This window comes from Triticum dicoccoides, chromosome 1B (assembly GCF_002162155.2).
Source record: "Triticum dicoccoides isolate Atlit2015 ecotype Zavitan chromosome 1B, WEW_v2.0, whole genome shotgun sequence".
In the NCBI taxonomy this organism is placed as follows: Eukaryota; Viridiplantae; Streptophyta; class Magnoliopsida; order Poales; family Poaceae; genus Triticum; species Triticum dicoccoides.
The window spans coordinates 12,760,130-12,783,813 of NC_041381.1; the positions used below are offsets into that span (position 1 = coordinate 12,760,130).

At 47.3% G+C, this 23,684-nt stretch overlaps 2 protein-coding genes across 2 annotated transcripts; both read right to left on the reverse strand.

The window, feature by feature from the left end:
- Positions 1-7,381: 7,381 nt before the first annotated feature.
- LOC119299444 (wall-associated receptor kinase 2-like) lies at positions 7,382-10,258 on the reverse strand. Its single transcript, XM_037576677.1, has 3 exons — positions 9,358-10,258; positions 8,920-9,081; positions 7,382-8,440 (listed from the first exon to the last, which is right to left on the reverse strand). The coding sequence occupies exons 1-3, from the start codon at positions 10,256-10,258 to the stop codon at positions 7,455-7,457; spliced, it is 2,049 nt and encodes a 682-aa protein (XP_037432574.1). The 3' UTR covers positions 7,382-7,454.
- A 3,962-nt stretch (positions 10,259-14,220) lies between these two features.
- On the reverse strand, positions 14,221-23,235 carry LOC119349984 (LRR receptor-like serine/threonine-protein kinase ERECTA). Its single transcript, XM_037618052.1, has 2 exons — positions 23,092-23,235; positions 14,221-14,853 (listed from the first exon to the last, which is right to left on the reverse strand). The coding sequence occupies exons 1-2, from the start codon at positions 23,233-23,235 to the stop codon at positions 14,221-14,223; spliced, it is 777 nt and encodes a 258-aa protein (XP_037473949.1).
- Between the last annotated feature and the right edge of the window lie 449 nt (positions 23,236-23,684).

Below are 23,684 nucleotides of genomic sequence, written 5' to 3' on the forward strand. Positions count from 1 at the left end.
TAATCCCGCAAACTACAGCACCAAAATTATACACCAAGATTCGTCCCGGAGATCTGAGAGGCTGAAGCCCGAATTTTGGCGATGAGCAGGTCCAGGGCGTCCCGATCTGGCTCCTTAGTCAATGATCTCCACTGCTGCAAGAATATACATGATTTGAAAAGAACATCAGCAGGCTTAGATGGGAAGGTAAGCTCAATAGTAAATTTGTTTCTAATGGTCCATAGTGCCCAACATAAGGCTCCCAAGCCAACCCAGAATACCCTCCTGGTGACCCCTACCAGAGATTTGGCTAGGGTTCTAATATCTGAGAAAGAGGAGGGATTCCAGGAGACCCGAAGCCAGGATCTGACGCAAGCCCAAACTAATTTGGCGAGGACACAGTTGAAAAAGATGTGATTAGAGTTTTCCAAAGCCCCACACAAGTTACAGAATTCCGAGCCCGGCCCGTTGCGTTTTTTGATCTGATCAGCAGAAGGGAGGCGACCACGGAAGGCTTGCCAGAGGAAAATCTTAATCTTAGGAGGGACCTTAGATTTCCAAACACAAGAGAATCTAGCCGAAGTAGTACCACCAATCAGTCTAGAGTACAGCGATTTGACCGAGAATATACCAGAGGCCGTAAGCGGCCAAACCACCGAGTCGGCCTCCTCCGAGAGCACAGGGAAGAGGGCAGAAAGACTTTGCCATTCTTCCAACTCTTCAGGAGACAGGGCCCGACGAAAAGCCAAATCCCAATTATTAGCAGCCACCTCCGCGATGGAGATTTGCGGATTGGGGCAATAAGAGAACAGAACCGGAAAGCTAACAGCCAGGGGAGCATCCCCAGACCACCAATCTAACCAAAAACGAACAACGGACCCATTACCCACACAAAACTTAACGTGCTCCAGAAAAATCGGCCGAACTTTAACAAGGGCTTTCCAAAACTGCGAACCGCGCCGCGCGGGGGCAAACATAGAGTTGGAGTTAGGATAATATTTAGCCTTAAGAATCGAAGACCACAGCACATCGGCCCCAACCGTCATAATTTTCCACCACCACTTAACGAGCAGACAAATATTCATCACCCGAGTATTAATAATGCCTAACCCCCCAAGATTTTTAGGCTTGCACATCAACTGCCACTTGACCAACCTATACTTTCTTTTGTTATCAGCAGAATTCCAATAAAAGCCACCCCTATGTTTGTCGAAGCCAGCATGCACTCCATCCGTGAGACGATAAAAACCCATAAGGAACATCGGGAGAGAGGATAAGCAAGAGTTGATTAGATCCACTTTGCCAGCATTGGTATTATACCTACCCCTCCAAGGAAGCACCCTATTCCCCACTTTAGCAACCACCGGAGCGAAGTCTTTCGCGTGAAGCAGACCAGGAGAGATAGGCAGACCTAAATATTTGAAAGGAAAGGAACCTAAGGAGCAGTTGAGGAGCCTGGCCACCCGCAAGGCCTCCGCCCGGTCAACCCCCGTCACCATAACCTCACTCTTGGCGCAATTAATCTTAAGACCAAAAACAGCTTCGAAACACAACAGAATAAATTTCAGATTGGCAATACAGGCATTGTCCAACTCTACCAGGATGATTGTATCATCCGCATATTGTAGATGAGAGACCCCTTCCGGAAGTAGGTGAGAAACCACAGGGATAATATGACCACATCGAGCCGCTTTGGAGAGCATACAGGAGAAGGCGTCAGCCACAAAGTTGAAAAAGAACAGGGGAGGCCGGATCCCCTTGGCGGAGGCCCCTCCCATTCGCAAAGAAGTTGCTAATAGCACCATTTACGGCAACTGCAGTGTGGCCACCCGAGACCAACTGCATGATACGGTGAACATAAGCACCGTCGAACCCTTTGGCAAGAAGAATCTGCCTGAGAAAAGGCCAGCTAACCGAGTCATACGCTTTTTCGAAGTCTAGCTTGAGGATAATGGCTTTGGATTTCCGCACATGAAGGTCATGAACAATCTCATGAAGGGAGAGAATACCATCTAAAATAAAACGCCCTTTGATAAAAGCAGACTGGAAGGGACTAATAACTCTGTGAGCTACCGGAGACAACCGGTTCGCAAAGCCTTTGGAAGGGAACTTGGCAAAATTGTTAATCAACGCTATAGGCCGGAATTGGGAAATGACATCACCACCCTTTACCTTAGGGATCAGGGATATAACAGCATAGTTCAGGCGGGAGATGTCGACAGTACCAAGACAAAAACCCTGAATAACGTTACACACCAACTGTTTCAACTGGGGCCAAAATTTCCGAAAGAAAGGGATGGAGAAGCCATCAGGCCCGGAAGCAGCATTAAGATTGGCAGAATTAACCACATCCCAGATTTCCTGATCGGAGAGCGGAATCATCAAGGATGCATTCTCCTCAGGAGAAATTTTAAGACCAGAACTCCAGAGGTGGGGGGAGATGGACAGGCCCGATGGAGGTTTAGCTCTTAACAGAGATGAAAAGAAGTCCACAACGTGAGCCATAATCACGGATTGATCAGAAGAGCGCATACCATTAATCAACAGTCTATTAATCTCGCAACGCCTACGCCTACCGTTTGCGATCGCAAAGAAGTAAGCAGTAGGAGCGTCCCCTTTGAGAGTCCAATTAAGGGTGCCCCTCTGGCGCCAATAGATCTTAGCCTGATGGTGCAGCTGCAGAAGAGCAGCCTCCAGATTATAGCGAACAGCCCAACCATCCCCAGAGAGCCCAATAGAGTCAGCAGTACGGTCCAGCTCCAGGATCTGATTTTCAAGGAAGGCTTTGGTGCGGCGATCCTCCGCCGCACGATTACGCGACCAGCCTCTAAGAAATTTTCGTAAGGCATAAGCACATGACTGCCAATCATCCAGAGGGCCAAAAGAGCGGGAGTTGTGGGAAAGGGATTGGGAGATCTTCGCCGCAACCATGTCAACAAAGCCCTCAACAGACAGCCAAGAAGCATCAAACTGAAATCTAGCCGGAGGTCTATTGTGAATGGAACCATCATCAAGAATCAAGGGGGTGTGGTCTGACCCCACGGTGCACTTAGCGAAAAGAGAGGACCTAGGAAACAAGGCATCCCAACTGGGACACAGGAAGACACGATCAAGCACGGATCTGATAGGGTTCACCTGATGATTAGACCAAGTAAAGCGGGCTCCCCCCCGAGGAAGCTCCCGAATAGCGTTGGCACTAATAAAGTCGTTAAAAGCATTGGCTAAAGACCAGGAAAAATTATCATTATTCTTGTCAAGAGGGCATCGCAGAAGATTAAGGTCTCCCCCAATAACCATCGGAAGAGTACAGGACTCAATCTTGATCGAAAGTTCATCAAGGAAAAGATGCGAAAAGGAGTGATCCGCGGGCCCATAAACAACTATAAATTCACAGAGGGTATTCATAGATCTGTGCGAGAGAACCACACTAGCCCAATAAAACCCATGATCAAAAGCAACAAAGTCAAAAATGTCCTTATTAGAACCGATCAGAATCCCTCCAGAGTGGCCCGAAGCCGGTACAGATTGCCAATGAAATCTATCCATACCCACGATAGCAGAAAGCTCACTGGGGGAAAAGGAATCCTTAAATGTTTCAACCAGCACCACAAAGTCAATAGAATTAGAACGGACCAAATCTTTCAGTTGGTCACGGCGCCCCCTAGCACCGAACCCTCTAATATTCCAGAATAAGGCCCTCATTTATACGAAAGGTTCTTGATACGGAGGCTCGACCTGCTGGGGGCCACACAGGGTTTAGATCATTTATTAGTGCCCCTCTTAGCAAGGCAGGATGAGGGCTGGCCACTACCAGCACCCGAAGCCTCCCCCACACCACAACCAACATCTGCGACCCGCGAGGCAACGGCCTCGTTGGCTTTTGCAATGGCCGCTTGGGCCAATTCATTAGCCCGAATAATAGCAAGAAGCGAACTGGGAGAGCCAACAGAAGTGTCAACCACCAAACCCACGTCCGACATAATATTTAAAAGATGATCATCAGACATCGAAGGTAAAACCACCCGAACCGGAGAAACAGCGACAGATGGGGATGGGGAGGTACCTGGGGGAGGGAGGTCCTTCGCCGCTGCCCGCTTCTCCGCCCTTTCCAGAATAGAGCCACCAGAATGGGACACCCGCCTACCTTTGCGGGCCGTGGACACCGGGGAGCGGATAGCAGGCGACCGCGCAGCAGGAGAGCCAGCGTGGGGGCCCGAGCGGGACATGGAGCCCAGATCATGATCAAGACGCCGGCAGATCCCCGTCATGGATTGCTTCGAGCCCGAAGAGGCCCGGCTCTTAGCCGAGTACTTGCGAACTGAGGATTTCTTCTTCGAGGGGTGTTGGGATTCCACCATGTCTCGAGCAGGAGAGCCAGGGAGATCTTCAATACCCGAACGTGTGGGGGAGATAGGGCGGGCCGGAAGGTTGGAGCATGCAGCAGACACAGGAGTAGCCGAGCAGGGCGGAGCCTTAGACAGATCAGCAGCAGCAGAGGGGGCCATCTGGGAAGAAGGGGGAATCACTACATCTTCACGAGGAGCATCACCAACAGGCGCTTGAGAGTGAAATAGCTCACGTTCTGAGTCTGCCAAGCCGTCCCATTCAGATTGAGTGAAGCGGAGATTAGACCCAAAACTTTGATTGGGGCCACCAAAAGAACCATCCCCATCCTTGTCATGTTTATCCGAAGGATTAGCAGGAGTAGGTGGGGAGGTGGAGCATGGAAAGCCGCCGCCGCCCCCTCCACCCGCACCCGCAACCTGATGCCATTGGGAGAGGGATAGACATCAATGAAGCCATGCACCCGATCAGGAACAACACACCAGACCTTCATCCGAGCAGGACCAACCTTGTTCAAAGACTCCTCATCCACCTCAATGGGTTTCCCAATCAAAACCCCAAAGGACATGAGGAAAGCAGACGAGCGCAGACTAGCAGGTAAATCATCAATCAACACCCATACTTGAGACAGAGGACCAACTGCAGTGCCGTTGGATGCAGCCGCTTTGACAGAAACCACCAGTTGATTAAGAGGTAAGGTGAAGCTGGTGCAGGAAGCGATCATTCGCAGGCAATCTTTGGAGGGGAACACCACAGAGAAGTCAAAATCTGACAGTTGCACAACTTGCCAGTCCCAACCAGCCACATCCCAGATGCGAAGCCCTTCCAGCAGAGTTTGGGGGGAGATCTTTTGGTCTTTGACAGAGACAATAGCCGCGTTGGACAGCGTAGGAGCCACCTCCCGAACAGGTAGGTCACCATCGAAGGCGAAGAAGGAGCAGCCAGGAAGACCCAGACCAAACTGGATGACCGCGGGAGGTTTCTGCCTATCCATGCAGTTAACCGTGAGGTGACCATCAGAGCGACAAATCAAGCAGAATGGTGGATTGGTGCATCGAGACTGAAAGTGGCCCGGTCTATGGCAAGCGAAGCAAGTAAGCGCTGAGGGGTTGCTGTGGGAGGAGGAGGAGGGAAGGGATTGTTGCTGCGACGGGGGAGGAGGAAGGATCCCATCCCCAGGAGCCGGACCAGGCGACCGACGCGCCGGCCCCGCGAAGGATCGAGGCGGCGGACGAAAGCCAGGTCCGGCCCCAAAAGAGCGAGGAGGAGGGGGAGGTAGGGGCCGGGACGGGGCCGACGGGCCACGCCCAACACCCGGAGCCGGGAGGGAAGCCGAGGACGAAGACACCCCACCGCCAGAAGCCACCGCCGCCTCCCACGGATCCAACACCGGGGAAGGAGAGGGACCAGACCCAGAGCCTTGCAGGCCAGATCCAGTCACCCCCTCCTTCACCGGGTGCTGCTCCCGCTCCGGACCCGAAGCCCAGGCCTCGCGGGCACGAACCGCCTGCTCGCGTGCCGCATGCTCCGACTCCAGCCTGGAGCGTAGCGAGGCCTCAAGCTCCAAATCCAACGCGGAGGCGGGGGAGTCCTCACGGCGCCGCTTGCTACCAGAAAGTGCCTCGCAAGAGGAACCCCTAGACTTGTCCATGGAGATCACCGCAGCAAAAGGAAGAAGGAGGGGTGGAGGTGGGGGGGATCTGATGATGCGGCGGATGGGAAGACGATAGCGGCGCAAGTCGGCGGCAGAAGCAGGAAACCCTAGCAGGAGGGATACCGAGCCGCGAGGGATCCACATATAGCCCAAGCGAGCCGTGCCCCCCTGGGCCCGACTCGCCAAATGGGCCGGAGAGGGACGGGGAGCCGGTAACCGGGCGGGGGACCCAACTGGGCCAAGAGAAACAAGCGGGGGGAAATCGATAACCGAAGAGAGGAAGGGGGGAGGGGGAGGCCCACTAGCCAGCACCGTCCCAACAGGCCCAGCAGGCCCACACGGGGAGAAGGCCCGCGAACCGGCGGCCACTACACAGGGATCTGGATCTAGGGTACACGTAGCGACCAGCGGCCCCACCGCCGCCGCCGCCGGCGACGGAGCCCCCGCCGCCGGAGACGGAAAGGGAGATGGAGAGCCTCCAAGCTCCCCATCAGGAGCACGACCCAAGACACCAGGCGCAGGGGACGCGAACGCAAGCTTACCAGATCTACGCCGACGTCGCGAGACCTGGAGCCAGCCGTCGGCCGACGGAGGCACCCCCAACTGCCGGCCCCGACCCCCGGGGGCAAACTTACGATGGCGAGGGGCGGCGCAGGTGACCCCCACCTCCCCAGAGCAGGTCACCGCACCACCGGGAGAGGAAGGTAGAGACCGCGAATCCTCCTCATCCGACAGCAGCGCCCAAAAACGAGATCCAAGAACCGGCAGCGAAGAGAGGGAAGGGGAGAGATCCACCGGCGGGGAAACAGGAGAGGATAGGGGGAGGGGAGCTACGCATGAAGGTGAGGGCGACCGGACGCCGGCCACCGGGGAAGGGCGGGGGGCAGATCTGCCGAGGCGAGGAGGAGACGAAGGGGAAGGGAGGGGAGGGAGAAAGGAAGGAGGAGCCATCTTCCGCCCGCGTCAGTTTCTCAGCGGTTTTGCTGGTACAATTATGTAACCTCTTCTTTGTCATCACATCTTAATAGCCTCACATCTTAATAACTCCTCGATAGTTGCCGTACCAACCTCGACATAAGAAGTCGACAGAAGGAGCCAAAGAATGATCATTCCAAGTGTGGCGTCGTCTCCTCCGAGTGACATCTTTGCTCCAGTGAATCGGATGAGGAGAGGGTGTTTTGTATGTATTACCTCGTGTAGACCTAACTTATCCCAAGGACAACGGACAAGATAGCACGGAACCCACACACACACACATAGTCAGATCTTCATGGAATAAGATGGGTTTTTCATTGGAAGAGTTTTGAACTAATACATACATTTGGTCACATGAAACAGACAGATACTCACTAGCACAGTAGTACAAATTGTCATTGAACAGCAAATACAACAAAGGATGCACTTCTATAGTTACGTGTCTTATTCGACGGAACTAACATACATGCTATTGAAACTTAAATCCGACCAGGAAACCAACCTACAGCTTACGGGACCTATGCAGTATGAGAAGGCGCTCTGCAACCTCTGTCATTGATGGTCTTTGATCCACATCAAGATGAAGACACTCCATAGCAATCTTTGCTATCTTGTCAAGAATTTCGAAATTGCCTGTTGTTGCAATTTCTGGATCAAACAACTTCAGCGCTGTCTCCCCTCTTTGGTGACACTCTTGGAAGCTGCCAACTAGGCTATTATTGTCAGAGTGAGTGGCCTTCTTCCTGCTAATGAGTTCCAGGATGACAACCCCATAACTATAGACATCACTTCTGTCGGTCAATCGTCCTGTCTTTAGGTAAACTGGATCCATATAAGTCATGTCACCTATGATGTTTGCAGTTTGTTCCTTGCCTTTTGCAATCAACCTTGATATGCCAAAATCTGAGATCTTCGGCGTAAAATTTTCATCCCAGAGAATGTTTGTTGGTTTAACATCACCATGCAAGATTGTGGTGTGGGTTTGTGAGTGCATATATGATAGACCATGTGCTGATTCTTGAAGAATACTTAGACGTACATCCAAGTTGAGAAGCTTGCTTTTATCCTTGTGAAGAATGTCTTCCAAGCTTCCATTGGAGATGAATTCGTACACTAGCATGGGGGTATCCACTTCTAGGCAACAACCTCTAAGCCTTACAATGTTCTTATGGATGACTTGAGACTGGATAATGACTTCATTTGGAAATTGGTTGTTCTCTAACGCATTATCACCAATTGGTTTCTTTATTGCGACTAGAAATCCATCAACATCACCCTTGTAAACTTCACCAAAGGCACCTTTACCAATTAAATTGTGTTTCTTTAGAATTGGTTTGAGCTCCTCCATTTTGAAAGTCTTAATACTTGTAGCATCCTTTAATGTAAGACCACCATTCTTTCGGAAAAAGTCCCTGGCCTCCCGCCTCTCTTTGCGAAGTACATAAATGAATGACAAGAGTGCCAAGACGAGAATGCCACTTATTGCACCTACACGGGAAAAGAATAAAACCTTAACTATGTAATAATAAATATTATTTGATTATTTATTAGTTTGCCATAAAAGATATAAACTTAATTTTGGTGTTCATGCAGCGCTTTAAAAAGCCACAAATAGTAAAAACCTGAATTGATGTGGGTGTATAGGAAATAAACACTCAAATTGATGTCGGTGTAACTTTATATACGCGTAGAAGGACGTACTTTCCCAATAGGACAAAACTTTCATACAATCAGGTGTACGTAGTATATAGGAATATTTTGGTATATATAGAGAGATAGTCTTTCTGTTCATCACCAGATGTTTGAATTTTCGTTGAATTCATGTCACTTCACCTATAGTCTCGAACTATACAAACAGTTTGTGTATGTATTTTGATGCGAATGAGAGAGGCGAATTTATACAATTTAATTACTAAAAGCAATGGAATTAATACATGCGTATGTAGTAGGGGTATGATGTTAATTACCTATGGAAATCTGTGCTGCAAATGGGAACTTTTGAGTACATCGTTCCTTTCTTGGGTCATGGCTCCGATAACCAGCAGGACATTCGCATACGTATGATCCTTGGGTGTCCGTGCATACACCGTAGCAATGGTAGTCGGCCGGATTCGCGCATTCATCTATATCTGTGTTCCGCAAATTCACAAAATGAACGTTAATTAGGACATTATAATCAATAAAGGAAATAGGTTTGTATGTTTTCTGCTGAGGCTGTTTCGGAAAAAGTGCAATTTCAACCAAGCAGGGATAAATACAAATTGCAATTTGCACTAAAAATTGAGATTGTTCTCGATCAACGCCACTAGGAAACACCGTTTTTGGATGTCCAAAACGGCAAAATCCCATCCACAGCGCCTTCCCAAACCGAATCATAGCAGCATTAATTAAGCATGGAATCTTACTGGTGCATCCGTCCACAATGTAAGCGTCGCCCCGATAGCCTTCAGAGCACCTGCAGTTGTAGCCAGGCCCATTGGTGGAGTCGAGGCAGTCGCTGTGATCACTGACACAGGCGTTCTCACTGGTCCTGGCAGCTTGGTTGCACGACAATATATCGCCGGAGATGGAGCCGTTGCCGCGAATGGCCCAGTCCAGCCACACCGGCGAAGTCCGGTTTGTGTCCATCTTGAGGTCGGACCGGTGGAAGGTGTAGTTGTTCCTGTCGACAAGGAAGGCGTAGTCGCAGGGGCTGTAGTCCATCATGCTGGAGTGGTCGTAGGCGTTGAACTTGAAGTAGTTGTGGGTGAGCCCCGGCGGGATGTCGACGTGGCAGCAGCCGACGCCGGCACAGAGACCGTCCTGCGCGCTGGCCGAGTTGTTGCAGTAGGACATGCACCCGGTGTAGTAGGCGTGAGAGGCCAAGCCACCGTCGGTTTTCATGCTTGCGGTGTAGCCCATGGTGTCGCAGCCGATGACAACGAGCATGTTGTGCGTGTTGGAGATGCGGTACACGCCATCCTTGTTCATCGTCGTCTCCCCGTAGCTGGAGTCCGCCGCTTCAGTTGTGCTGGAGGCGTTGTAGCACTTCCATCCAATGGGGAGCATCACCAGCGACACGTCTGGATGGATCGACAGGTGCTTTACCCGAAGGGACGAGCCGGCGAGCACTGGGCCGTCCATGGTGCAGTCGATCTCGAACCCCTTGTGGAAGCAACCAATGCCGATGCCGAAAGGGTAGGGGATGTCCACGCCACCGCAGCTCGGCCGACACCCACGAGTTGTCGTCGTGCTGGTAGCTGCCGCTGCTGCTCCTACCGCAAGGAGTAGCAGCATGGTCGTCAGTGCCATCAACATTTGCTGCATGCTGACCGGCCGAATGTTGGTTTCTGGCAGAGTAGCGAGTTTTTTATAAGCCCGTCACTAGCGCAACAAAATTTAATAATGTAACCAACATACGGCCGGCCAGGTCAGCAACAGACGTGGTCATCAATGATTGTGGCGCAAGTTGCATCTTCACCTAGGGGTGCGATTGCAATCTAGACCATCGACAAATGAGAAATTTCCTTGATATACACTATCTATTTTCATAGCTAATATATCCCATAAAATAGGATAAGGTAGCAATTACACCGTACATGACACAAACATGTTCGTCATGATAATGCGTACACACTTTCAACTTCTCAATTATTGCAGTTGTTGTCTAATAGTAGTACGTATAATATACAACTTGCATTTTCAAATGACTTGACCTCAGTTGCAACCCAGACAAATTAGGCAGGACTCTCCCGTACAGGAATCAGATTCTAATCGGATCAACCTTCCTGTCGTGTTGGAGTAGCTACAAAATCTTCGGGCAAAGGTAGTTTTTGCTCTGACCGTGTCGATTCAGGACGCCCGATTCTTCTATTCTGCTCCGGTGCTCCTTCTCCTGACTGTATACGAACTTGGATCGAGATGGCTAAAACATCAAATTTGAGATGAACAATTCTCGCGTTGATCACTTTTTCATCTGAGAGATTGAGACCATCTTGACGACCCTACGAACCCATCTTCAACTTCAATCGGAATCCGTTAGGCGGCAAGCTGGGCTGTTCAGTGCTTGTCGCGACTTTGTATGTCGCATTGTGATGACTCCAAAAACAAAGTTGTACATCTCGATGATACGCACAACTTCCGTGTTGAACACCTTTCAATCTGAGGCCATCTAGATGACTTTACGGACCCATCTTCAGCTTCTATGCAGATTACCTGACTGATGGTTCACTCGGATTACCCGACTGATCATTCAGTCGGATTTGATCTTTGCCACTCAGTTTTGACCATCAGCGGTCGGTCTTGACCATCATTAGCTGGATTTTGAGTATCATCAGTCAGATTTATCCAACAGGATTTTCTCATACCGTGTTTCTAACCTTCTTTCTGCTCTACAGATTTCATACTGCCTCGGATGGAGATGATCCAAAATGGTAAGTTGCTCGGTTTGACGAGACGAAGAATTTTTATGTTAACCACTTCTTCATTTGAGGCCATCTTAATTACGTTTTATGCCATAAAATAATTGCGTCAACGTGCACATATATGAAATCGTCATAATTTCCACAACCGAACACTGTCTTGGATCTTTGTATCCATTTTAATATTCTCAGATAGGGCAATTCAAACGTGAACTCCAAACTTAAATTTGAACTCGTATTGGTACTGTCATGGTTTCAAGCTACTCTTTACATAGCAACTGGTCTATCGACAGGAACATGGAGCACGCTGAATCGGTGAGGCACTTGCCGATTGGGACATGGAAACTCGTATCACCTTCGGTGAGCTATCATTGGTCACTATAGACCTTGTGTGCTCCCTGCTCCATAGTGCATATATACTTCCTAGCATCTTCTCCATGTCTTGAGCATCTTTCTTGAGTGTGCCTCACTCAGGTCCTCTTTTACCGCAGGAATGCCTCCCTTGGCAGCAGGTTCGCCAAAAACGAGTGCGAACACTTCCGTTGTCAACACAAGTCTGGATTTGGCCCCATTGCAGCAATGCCTCTCCCAACGTCCATCCTATATTAAATTATCACTTATGATACAATTCAAATTGTTTAATTGAGACACGTTTCAAAAAGAAAAGAAAATACATATTTCTATTCTAAGCTTTGTGTCAATGTTACAATTATTGCAGAAAACTCAGCCCAGAGTAAACTTTAACATAAAAGGTTCAGCAAGATCAATAATTGTTTTTGAGTTGGAAGAAGCCCAATACCTTTGTTGCTTACAAATTGCAAGAAACAATAACATATTAAAATTTTCACAAGAAACTCTAGAAAAAAAAGGCAAATCGCTAGATTAAACTTTCTAACAAGGGGTGTGACTATCAAGGACTTGCTAAGTCCTTTTATCAACCACCATTCACATATATCTAATATACGCCAACATTTGTTTCTCAACAATATCCACAACTGTTGGAGATCAATTATTGATCAGTTTGATATGTAGAGTGTCGAAACGAACAAGGAGTATCGGTGCGTGGAATTTAGGCACAAATCACTACAAGTGCTAACAAAATTGATGGTTATGTTTTTTGACTGATTGGATGGTTGCAAGTATTGGAAGAATGATGGAAGTAAAAGAGTACCAAGTGGACCAATTCTTAATTTTTCGAAGGACCAGTTGGGTGTATTACTTATATGGCCTAAACCGTTTTCGAGGACGACATGAATATCACCTAGCTATGAAGTTCATAATAGTTTCTATTGATTCTTATTATTTGATTGGTGTCACATGAAAAAAACCCTAAACTTATGAGCTGTAAAACAATAGAATCTTATATAATTATGATTATAGCCTGATCAAGCATCTGCATCTGCTAAGAATAACTAAGACAAAGTCTAACGATGACTTTAAATTATGAGGTCCATATTTAAACCTCATGTTAATATGTTATAACTTATAAATTTAGGGGGCACTATTCTACCACTCTGCCCCCTCCTAGATTTATAATAACACAATGCTCTCTTCTAGGCCCATAAAGGTGAAGTGGCATGCAGTCAATGGTCGAACATCACCACTTATCGAGGGACTTCTCGTTGATTCTAAGAGAGGTACAAGGGGGGTATGTAGAATTTGTAGTCGAGTGGAATCATGTCTGGAGGCCCAGTGGTCTCTAATACAGAGAAGACAGAGGCATGCGATCTGCCCAGGTTTAGGCCCACAATGAGGGTAAAAGTCCTATTTTCTCCATTGCTTGTTCCTTATATATGTCAATAATACTGGATATTAGAATATCAAGAGAGGAATTCGGCGAGTCAAGGAACCCAACGAGCTATGAAGATGGAGGGTATTCGAGTGTTAAGCGTGAGAATCCTTCTATGTGGTACAGGCCAAACCATGGCATGGGCACTGAAATCGAGAACCAATTGCGGCGATAGTCGGTCCATTGTGAGTAGCCTGGTAGCGGTGAGGGAGCATACTGTGGGCGCTTCTTACGAGGGCGACATGGGATATTTAATGGCAGATTCAAGGTGCCTATCGGGGCTGGGGTTTGTGCTGGGCGTGGGGTCGTGCACGGCGATGTGCATGAGGTTGTGCTTTGGGTAGCTCGATCTAGAGGTTAGGGACAATTGAGCTGGGGCCGGCATGTCAATGGGATGGTGCGCAGGCATGTCGGGTGCTGTTGAATGTTACTGCATACCGGTTCGGTTGGTTGAACTGGTTATTGTGGGGCTAATTTAGCTGGCTGGCCAGCTGGGCCACGCTGTTAGGTTGCTCTATTGGCCTAAAGGAACAGTGGTATTTTTCTATTTCTATCAGTTTTGAGCTAGGGAATGGAATGGGGTTTAAATATTGGCATTCAAATCCTAAAACTTACACAAAAATAGTAGGGCTAATATAGATCATAAAAATTATACAAGCACACGAACTTCGATCGCTGCACCGCACTGTGGTGTGCTATGAAGACCTACAGCTTTTCTTCTTCCTTTGTTCTTTCCTTTGTTCTCAGGTGGTCGTGTTACAGGAGCACTATCATGCTACAACTAAGTCTAGCTACGGCCACAACTAACAAGCTGAAAAATAGCTGGAGAAACAACAAGATTAACTTACATAATGATCTCGTTGACGAGCAAGAGCAAATCGCTGCCGCAGAAAATAGATTAATTAATCAATCCATACATTTGGTCACACCGAAGTCAAACACACGATCACTTAGTACAGTACAGTAGCACAAATTTCCTTGAAACTGCAAATACAACAGACGTTGACACTTGATAGTTACCTATCTTATTACACGTAACGTACCTGCTATTCAAACTCAAATCAGATCCCAAAACCAACCTAGGGCGTATCCGATCCCTGCAGTAGGTCAAGCTGCCGTTTAACTTCTTTCATTGATGGTCTTTGATCGACAACCATTCTAAGACACAGCATAGCAATTTCTTCTAGTTTGTCCAGAATTTCTAGATTTCCTGTCGTTGCAATTTCTTTATCAAAGAGCTCAGTTGCTTTCTTTCCTTCCCGGTGACAATCCAGGAAGCTGTTCAGTAAGCTGTTATTTTCAGAATGAGTGGCCCTCTTCCTGCTAATGACCTCTAAGATGACAAGTCCAAAACTGTAGACATCGCTTCTGTCGGTCAATTTGCCAGTTCTCAAGTATACTGGATCCATATAAGTGATGCCGCCTATGATGTTTTTAGTGTGTTCCTTGACTTTTGCAATCAACCTAGATATGCCAAAATCTGAGATCTTCGGCTGAAGGTTGTCACCCAAGAGTATGTTTGCTGGTTTCACATCACCATGCAAAATTTTATTGTTTGTTTCCGAGTGCATATAATTTAGGCCAGTTGCTGATTGATGAAGAATACTTAGACGTACGTCCAGGCTGAGAAGCTTGTTTGTATCGTTGTGAAGAATGTCCTCCAAGCTTCTATTTGAAATGAATTCGTACACTAGCATGGGGGCACCCAGAAACTGGCGCGCAAGTGTGGTTCAAGCAGGAGCGGTGGACTGTAGACAACGAATCTTCCTGCGTAAGACAGACAAGACGGTGCGCCAAGATATTTTATATCACACCCCACACGATTCTTTCTAGTAAACTGTTTGTGGTATACCTGATTTTTTTCATTATTTTTGAAAGACAAAATGGTGTTACGGAGGGAAAGGATGGTGTTTGAGTTGCTAGAACATTTACGTACAGTGAACATGCAACTAATACATGAGTGTCGTGTTTAAATTTGGAATTATTCCGTGTTCGTTTGGCATTTTTATGCATTAATTGAGTTTCTAGGCATTTAATGTGCATAATTTAAATTTGAACTACAAGCACATGCTCCAATGCACCAAAGTTTGCTAAAAAATCACATGTGTGTCTTTGGGTGAATTTATAGGTCCCATGCAAGAAATGGGAATAAAATTCAAACATCTGGGTGTCGTGGCTCAGCCGGAATGATTGTGAAACTTGGTTTTTTAATTCCTGTAAATCCAAAACAGGGCTGAAAATCATGAAACTTGGCATGGTGTCATGACATGGCACCAACTTGCTGCAGTAAATTTTTTGGCCGAATTGGGACAAGCTTTGGTGTAAGCTTCTTGCAAACCGGAGCTTCCCTCAAGAAGGCTCTTGGTTCCAAGAGGGAACATGTCACCTCCGTGTGCGAAACGACATACGTACACTGCCTTCTCTTGCCTTAATTTTTTCACACAGGCAGATTAGACCAAATAGAAGTATCATACTAAATTTTGGAATTATTTCGTGTTCGTTTGGCCTTTTTATACATTAATTGAGTTTCTGGGCATTTAATGTGCATAATTCAAATTTAAACTACAAGCACGTGCTCCAGTGCACCATAGTTGTTTGAAAAATCGCATGTGTGTCCTTGGGTGAATTTCTAGGTCTCATGCAAGAGATGAGACTGAAATTCAAACATCTGGGTGTCGTGGCTCGGCCAGAAAGATTGAGAAACTTGGTTTTTTAATTCCTGTAATTCCAAAACACGCCAGAAAATCATGAAATTTAGCATGGTCTCATTACATGGCACGAACATGTTGCGGTAATATTTTTGGCCGAATTGGGACAAGCTTTGGTGTAACCTTCTTGCAAACCGGAGCTTCCCACAAGAAGACTCGTGGTTTCAAGACGGAACGTGTCACCTCCGTGTGCGAAACGACATACATACACTGCCTTCTCCCACCTTATTTTTTTTTACACAGCTAGATTAGACCAAATAGAAGTACTGTGCTAAATTTTGGAATTATTCCGGGCTCGTTTGGCCTTTTTTATACATTAAATGAGTTTCTGGGTATTTAATGTGCATAATTCAAATTTGAACTACAAGCACATGCTCCAGTGCACCAAACTTGTTTTGAAAAAACACATGTGTGTCCTTGGGTGAATTTCTAGGTCCCATGCAAGAGATGGGAGTGAAATTCAAACATCTGGGCGTCGTGGCTCGGTCGGAAGCTGGAGAAACTTGTTTTTTTTTAATTCATGTAGTTCCAAAACACGCCTGAAAATCATGAAACTTGGCATGGTGTCATGACATGGCACCAACATCCTGCGGTAATATTTTTGGCTGAATTGGGACAAGCTTTGGTGTAAGCTTCTTGCAAACCGAAGATTTCCTCAAGAAGGCTCGTGGTTCCGAGAGGGAACGTGTCACCTCCGTGTGCGAAACGACATACGTACACTGCCTTCTCCCGCCTTATTTTTTTACACAGCCAGATTAGACCAAATAGAAGTACCATGCTAAAATTTGGAATTATTCCGGGTTTGTTTTGTCTTTTTTATACATTAATTGAGTTTCTGGACATTTAATGTGCATAATTCAAATTTGAACTACAAGCACATGCTCCAGTGCACCAAAGTTGTTTGAAAAATCACATATGTGTCTTTGGGTGAATTTCTATGTCCCAAAGTGAAAATCAAACATCTGGTCGTCGTGGCTCGGCCACAAAGATTGAGAAACTTGGTTTTTTATTCCTGTAATTCCAAAACACACCTGAAAATCATGAAACTTAGCATGGTCTCATGACATGGCATGAACATGTTGCCGTAATTTTTTTGGCCGAATTGGGACAAGCTTTGGTGTAACCTTCTTGCAAACCGGAGCTTCCCTCAACAAGGCTCGTGGTTTCGAGAGGGAACGTGTCACCTCCATGTACGAAACAACATACGTACACTGCCTTCTCCCGTCTTATTTTTTTACACAGCCAGGTTAGACCAAATAGAAGTACCGTGCTAAATTTTGGAATTATTCCGGGCTCGTTTGGCCTTTTTATACATTAAATGAGATTTTGGGCATTTAATGTGCATAATTCAAATTTGAACTACAAGCACATGCTCCGGTGCACCAAACTTGTTTGGAAAAACACATGTGTGTCGTTGGGTGAATTTCTAGGTCCCATGCAAGAGATGGGAGTGAAATTCAAACATCTGGGCGTCGTGGCTCAGCCGGAAGATTGAAAAACTTGGTTGTTTTAGTTCCTTTAATTCTAAAACACGCCTGAAAATCATGAAACTTGGCATGGTGTCATGACATGGCACCAACATCCTGCGGTAATTTTTTTGGCTGAATTTGGACAAGCTTTGGTGTAAGCTTCTTGTAAACCGGAGCTTCCCTCAAGAAGGCTCGTGGTTCCGAGAGGGAATGTGTCACCTCCGTGTGCGAAACGACATACGTACACTGCCTTCTCCCGCCTTATTTTTTTTACACAGCCAGATTAGACCAAATAGAAGTACCATGCTAAATTTTGGAATTATTCCAGGTTTGTTTGGCCTTTTTATACATTAATTGAGTTTCTGGGCATTTAATGTGGATAATTCAAATTTGAACTACAAGCACATGCTCGAGTGCACCAAAGTTGTTTGAAAAATCACATATGTGTCCTTGGGTGAATTTATATGTCTCATGCAAGAGATGGGAGTGAAATTCAAACATCTGGGCGTCGTGGCTCGGCCCGAAAGATTGAGAAACTTGGTTCTTTAATTCATGTAATTCCAAAACATGCCTGAAAATCATGAAACTTGGCATGGTCTCATGACATGGCACCAACATATTGTGGTAATTTTTCTGTCCGATTTGCGATGGCCCACACATTAACAATCAACAAAGTAATTTTGGAACAAGTGTTGTCACGTTACAAATCAGAAACACAAGTATTATTGAAACCGTGGGCGTTCGACTTACCAATTGCGTGCGGCCATGCGTCCCCTGTTTTTTATTAGCTAGGAGGTGTTGTGCGGGGTAGCTATTTGAGTACGGAAGGCATGCGATCAGACCCCTGCGCCTGCTCATCGGGAGGAGAGCCCTTTGACCGCTACCCACCGCGCACCTCCCTCCTGACCTCTCCATTAATGGCGCCCGAGCATCTGTCCTACGGCGTGGCTCTATGTCTCACTGGACTGAGATTTAAGACAGAAAAATGAAAATCTGAAAAGAAAGTTTTGCACGGATCTTGATGTAGATCTGACGGACCTATATAGCATCGACTGCGACTTATAGCAAGCATGATGAATATAAGGACGATGACAGTGGATAATAATTGTCTTACATATTTAGAAACATAATTTAAAAAGCCACATGCGGCAACGCAGAAATACACAAGGGCAAAAGAAGAAGGAAGACAACGATCTGGCTCGCTGATCTCTACTTTCTTGATGAGTTGCTGTAGGCCGCGGGAACTAGTCTCCACGGCGAGCGGCAATGAGCTCTTTCTTGTCCTCAAGATGCTGCTTGAGAGCATCCATGGATTCCTCCACCAGCCTTGTGCGCTTGATCCGCAGCTTGTTATTCTCGTCTATAAGTTTCTCGACAATGACGCCGGTCCTCTTCAACAAGGCAGTGGTCTGCTCCTGGTGCTTCGCACTTCCGACGATCTTCGCCCTCAGCAGGTCGCGCTCGGCCCGGAGCTTCGCATTGCTCTCATTTAGTTGCCGGATGACATCGGTACACAGTTCAAACAAGGCTTGCAAGTCATCCTGCAACCTCGCCCACCTGGAGATCTGAGCTATCTGCCTATAGACAAGGACACGCATGCACGTGTAAGAGTCCTCGCCTACCCGCGAGACATTTTCCCAGGCCGTCGCGGCAAGGAAGGACATCTCTGCTGCTTTCGCGGCATGGCGGGACATATCTTCTGCTTCCACGGTGCGGCCGGACCAGTCTGCTACATCGACGGCGCGGCGGGTCCTCCATGCTGCTTCGGCAGCGCGGCGGGACCTCTCTGCTGCTACGGCCGTGCGGCGGGACATGTTGGCTGCTATCGCGGCAATGCGGGACATCTCTCGTGCTCCTGCTTGCAGGCTCGCCTCTCCCTGGTGGCAATCTCTCGACCCAAAACTCATGCTGGCCATGGCGGACGCAAGGGAACGATGATGAATGACTTGTTTGTTTTTGACTTTTTGTGGATGAGGAGTTGAGGAGGAATGTGCAGTCATCTTGGAGTAGTAGTATTTATAACCGCGTAGTAATACGCTCCTAAGTGGGAAACCATTTAGGTTTTGATCGGTGTGAATAAGTTTGCAATTTGGAATGTGATGGGACGCATGCTCAAAATTTACTGACGGTTATAAGTGCGGCACTATTCCCGGAAGGCGTAGCGTGGGCACGTACGACTTCTCGGCCGCGTACGTGGCGTTTGCACTATAGGGTGAACCGCAATAGGCAATGTTAGCACACATCTTTTAATTACAATAGGTGTGCCCGTCTAGCACACACACGTTGATATATCTAACTGTTTCAGTTTGTTGTGGCTAATCGCAAACAGTTCATCCATGTGAAGTGTATGCCATGAATTACATACACTTTGATCTGGCTTACCCGTTTTTGCTCTGTTGCCTAATCGCAAATAGTTAATCCTTCTGAAGCGTATGCCCTCAATCACACACACCTTGATCTGGCTGACCATTTCTAATGTGTTTCCTAATCACAAACAGTTCATCCGAGTGAACTGTATGATGTATATCGCACACACCTTCATCTGGCTGCCCATTTCTTTTGTGTTGCCTAATCACAAACAGTTCATCCGAGTGAACCGTATGCTCTATATCACACACGCCTTCATCAGGCTGCCCATTTGTTTTGTTCTGCCTCATCGCAAATAGTTCATTGGACTGAACCATATGCCTTGGAAAGCACACGCAACTAAAATCTGAACCATGTTTGTTGCATCCTCCATCGCAAATGTTTTCACCTTTTTTGACGCTTTTCATACAACACCGTTTGCGATTATGGCATCGCACAGAGTTTCTTGAAGGGTCTCTGATCGTAGTGTCGCGTTAGCAGCATCCTGCATTAGTGAAGGCTTCCAAGTGTTGCCACCACACACGGTCCCTTCAGCGTGACTAGCTTCAGGGCACAAAATACATTCTTCGATAGCGCCAAGAATCCTTATACGAAGCCAAAGATATCCTCTGATCTCTTCTGGAGCTATCAGCAGCGCAGCTATTACTCCTGCATTTTATACAATCAAGGGATATTCTTTTGAAGCCAAACTTGAAGGGACCCTGAAGACATTGGTATTCCATATTGTCAATGGCATCAGATTCAACACCCAGGATTTCTTTATCAGACAACTAGCTGCATCTGGGATTGATCTATTTGGCTTGAAGTTTTATGCTCCATGGGTGATGCGCTTGATCAAACTCCACTCTTCTGTTGACTATCAGCCCTCAGCCCGCAACCACGTGGTCTTTCTACCTGAGGTTGATCTGTCTGTCGAAGCCATCTACCCCGAGCCTGCCAAAGAGCCACTGTATCTTCACAATGTTGATCATCAAAGCTTCACGCAACCAATAGAAGGCATTCATGTGCCCAATGCTGCAACTCATGCATATCCACTGGCTGGTCAGATGCGCCTTCCACACCGAACTAACACTGAAGCCACTCCTAGTACAGTTTCTCAAAGGCCTCGGAAGCGTTCACGTGTACTCATTGACCGTGAGCTTCTTGTGGCCTTACATCAGAAGCAGGATAAGCATCATGACTGGATCAAGCATCAGATGCAGAGCCTCTTGGTGGATGTCAATCACATTCACAACTTAGCCACCAAGAACTCATTTGTTGCCCATGAAGCCTGTCGGCGGTCTTGGAAGAGTCTCACCCTGCTATGCCCTGAGGAAGATCTTCACGAAGATGGCTTCACAGAAGGATTCAAATTTGACTCTAGACCTCCACAAAATGCAAGTTGGCGCCGTACTCCCTCAATTTAAGATTCTGAGTACTCATCTTCTGCAACAACTATTGTTGCGAGAGTCGTCGATGAAGAAGATGATGCCACTTCACCAACCATGGCTTCACTGCATCTCGATGCTGCACCAGGCCCTTCTGCACCATCGAACTCCACCGTCGACCATGCGCCATCATCTGCTCCTTCTGGGAACGAGTAGATGCTCTATGTCTTCAAACCTTTTTGATCATTACTAACAAAAGGGGGAGAAGCATATGAGTTGATAGTCTTCAAGCGCGTCCCACTACTAGGGAAAACCTTATACACAGAACTTCAGCAGTAGCGCGTGTTAAAAAAGCATGTTGTTGCTAAGTAGCACTAGCGCGCTGGTGTAAACGGCGCTACAAATACAGTTGTACCAGTAGCGCGCCTGAAGATAAAAGCGCTACTACTAAAATTCCCACGGCTTAGCCGACAGGCTACACATAGTAGTAGCGATCTACGTTGAACCGTGCTACCGCTACTTGCTTTGTAGCTGCGCGTTTATGCTGAAAGGCTGTGACAGCCTGATTTTTGGCCCTTTCTTTTTCTTTTGTTTTTCCGAGGTTTTTGCCTGACTTTTTCTTTTTCGTGGCTTTGTGGTCTGGAAACTAAAGAAGATGCCTTCTTCTTTGCTTCCAGTGTGGCTTGTCATTCCCAAATCTTTCCCTAGACCCTGTCATTTCCATCCTAGCCCAAATCCCAATATTCTTTTTATTAGGAATATTCCTTTTCTATTAAAGGAATAACTCTAATTACCCTAGGTTGTGAAGCAACCTATATTTCCCTCACTCCAAAAATTCCCAAATAATTCTCATAAATTTTTTGGGTCATATCTTGATCAAATATAGCAAAACTTTTCATTGGCATGTTCAAAAATAATTCCCCAATATTCCTTTTCCTATTCTACCCTGAATGGCACTTTGTGAAGGAAGTGTCATTTCTATTTCTCCTATTGACTCCCAACCTTTTTGGGCATGTTTATATGTCCAAACAATTGCCCCATGCACAAGTTCAAATTTATTTGCCTAGCTAATCTTCCTTAGTGAATTTTCAAAGTTACTGTCTGACAGAAGGCTTTGTGAAGGAAGTACTAGCTAGGAGTACCCAAATGAGTTGAACTTTTGCACACTCCTAATGTGCTCATATTAACCCCCTCCACCCATTTCCAGCCCCATCCAATTATCTATGTGAGCATAGGAGCAAATCTTTGTTTCTGGCAAAATTTTCAGGTTGTGAAGCAAGTATATTTTATATTGCTTCAAAAATCCTGATAAATTACCAGATCATTCTTATATCCATGAAACATCTCTCCACAAATATTGGCATCATTTCATTGATCCATTTGACCACCATAATTATTCAAAGTTTCTGGTCAGCAGAGATGTTTGTGAAGCAAGTGCTATTTTGGTTTGTCCATTTGGCATGAGCTTTTTACAGCATCTTAATATGACCAAATGACTAAGCCTTGCCCAATGTGAGCTCAAGTGGACACTCCATGTGAGTGCATCTTGCTGATCTTCATTTCCGGACCAAGTATGCAGTTGTGAAGCAACTGCAGTAAATCTTGATCTTTTGACCCTCCCAACCTCCAGGATCATAGTCCTTCCTATCCTAAACACCCCAGACAACTTATTTGGCCCATAACTTGTCCCTGACCTCATTGAGCTGATGAAGTTTACTGCAGTAAACTTCAGAGGGTTATTTCTTTTTCACCAGAGCCTCTTTCACCTAGTTACCACCTCATTTCAAACCTATCTTCGAAGGACTTACCACTAGACACCATTTTGGGTATTGTAGAGCGTTTAATGTTCCATGTCGTGTGGTGACCGCCCAGCTGGCATGCCTGTGCGCGTGCTCTATGCACTGTTGCGTGTCCAGAGCACTGTTTGTGCTTTGGCACCGCTCCCTCTCGTCGGGTTCGCGCCTGTGATGATGTCCAGTAGGTAGCTCTCGTCGTCGCTGCTCCGATGGACCCCTCTCCCCCTCCGGCAGCATCCTCACCGATGCAAAGCGCCACACGCCCACGAGAGCACAGTGGACATCATCACGCTCTTCATTGTCGTCATCTTCCTCCCTGCTCCCCTTGGCCTCCTCTGCCTCGTGAGCTCCTCCTTGTGCATCGCCGTCGCCTTCCCCCGAGTCCATGCGTGAGCACACGCGTCCGCGGCTCCGGAAACGCGTCGCCGGCGGTGCCAGCTCGGCCTCCCTCGCCCCGCCTATAAATGGCCTCGCCTCACTCCCAGCTCCCTCCCCAGCCTCTCGTTCGGGCTCCAAGAGCTCTCTGTCCCTCTCATGGCCGTCGTGCTTGACGCCAGCCCCCTCCTAAATTCGGGCAGTGTAGCCTCTTTCTCTCCATCCCAGCACCGCCAGTAGAGCACCACCCCTCCGGCGACCCTCCCCATGCCCTTTTCCCCTCGCTGGAGCCACTATGGCCTTGAGTCTCATCTCCTCCCGAAGCCCCTCCGCCGGAGTCGAAACCGCCATCGCCTCCACCCGTCCCGGCGGCCGGGACCTGTCCCTTTGGAAGCGGCTCTCCTCGACGAGCTCATCCATGGGTGGAGCCTCGCCGGAGGTGCCCTGCAGCCCCGGCGGCC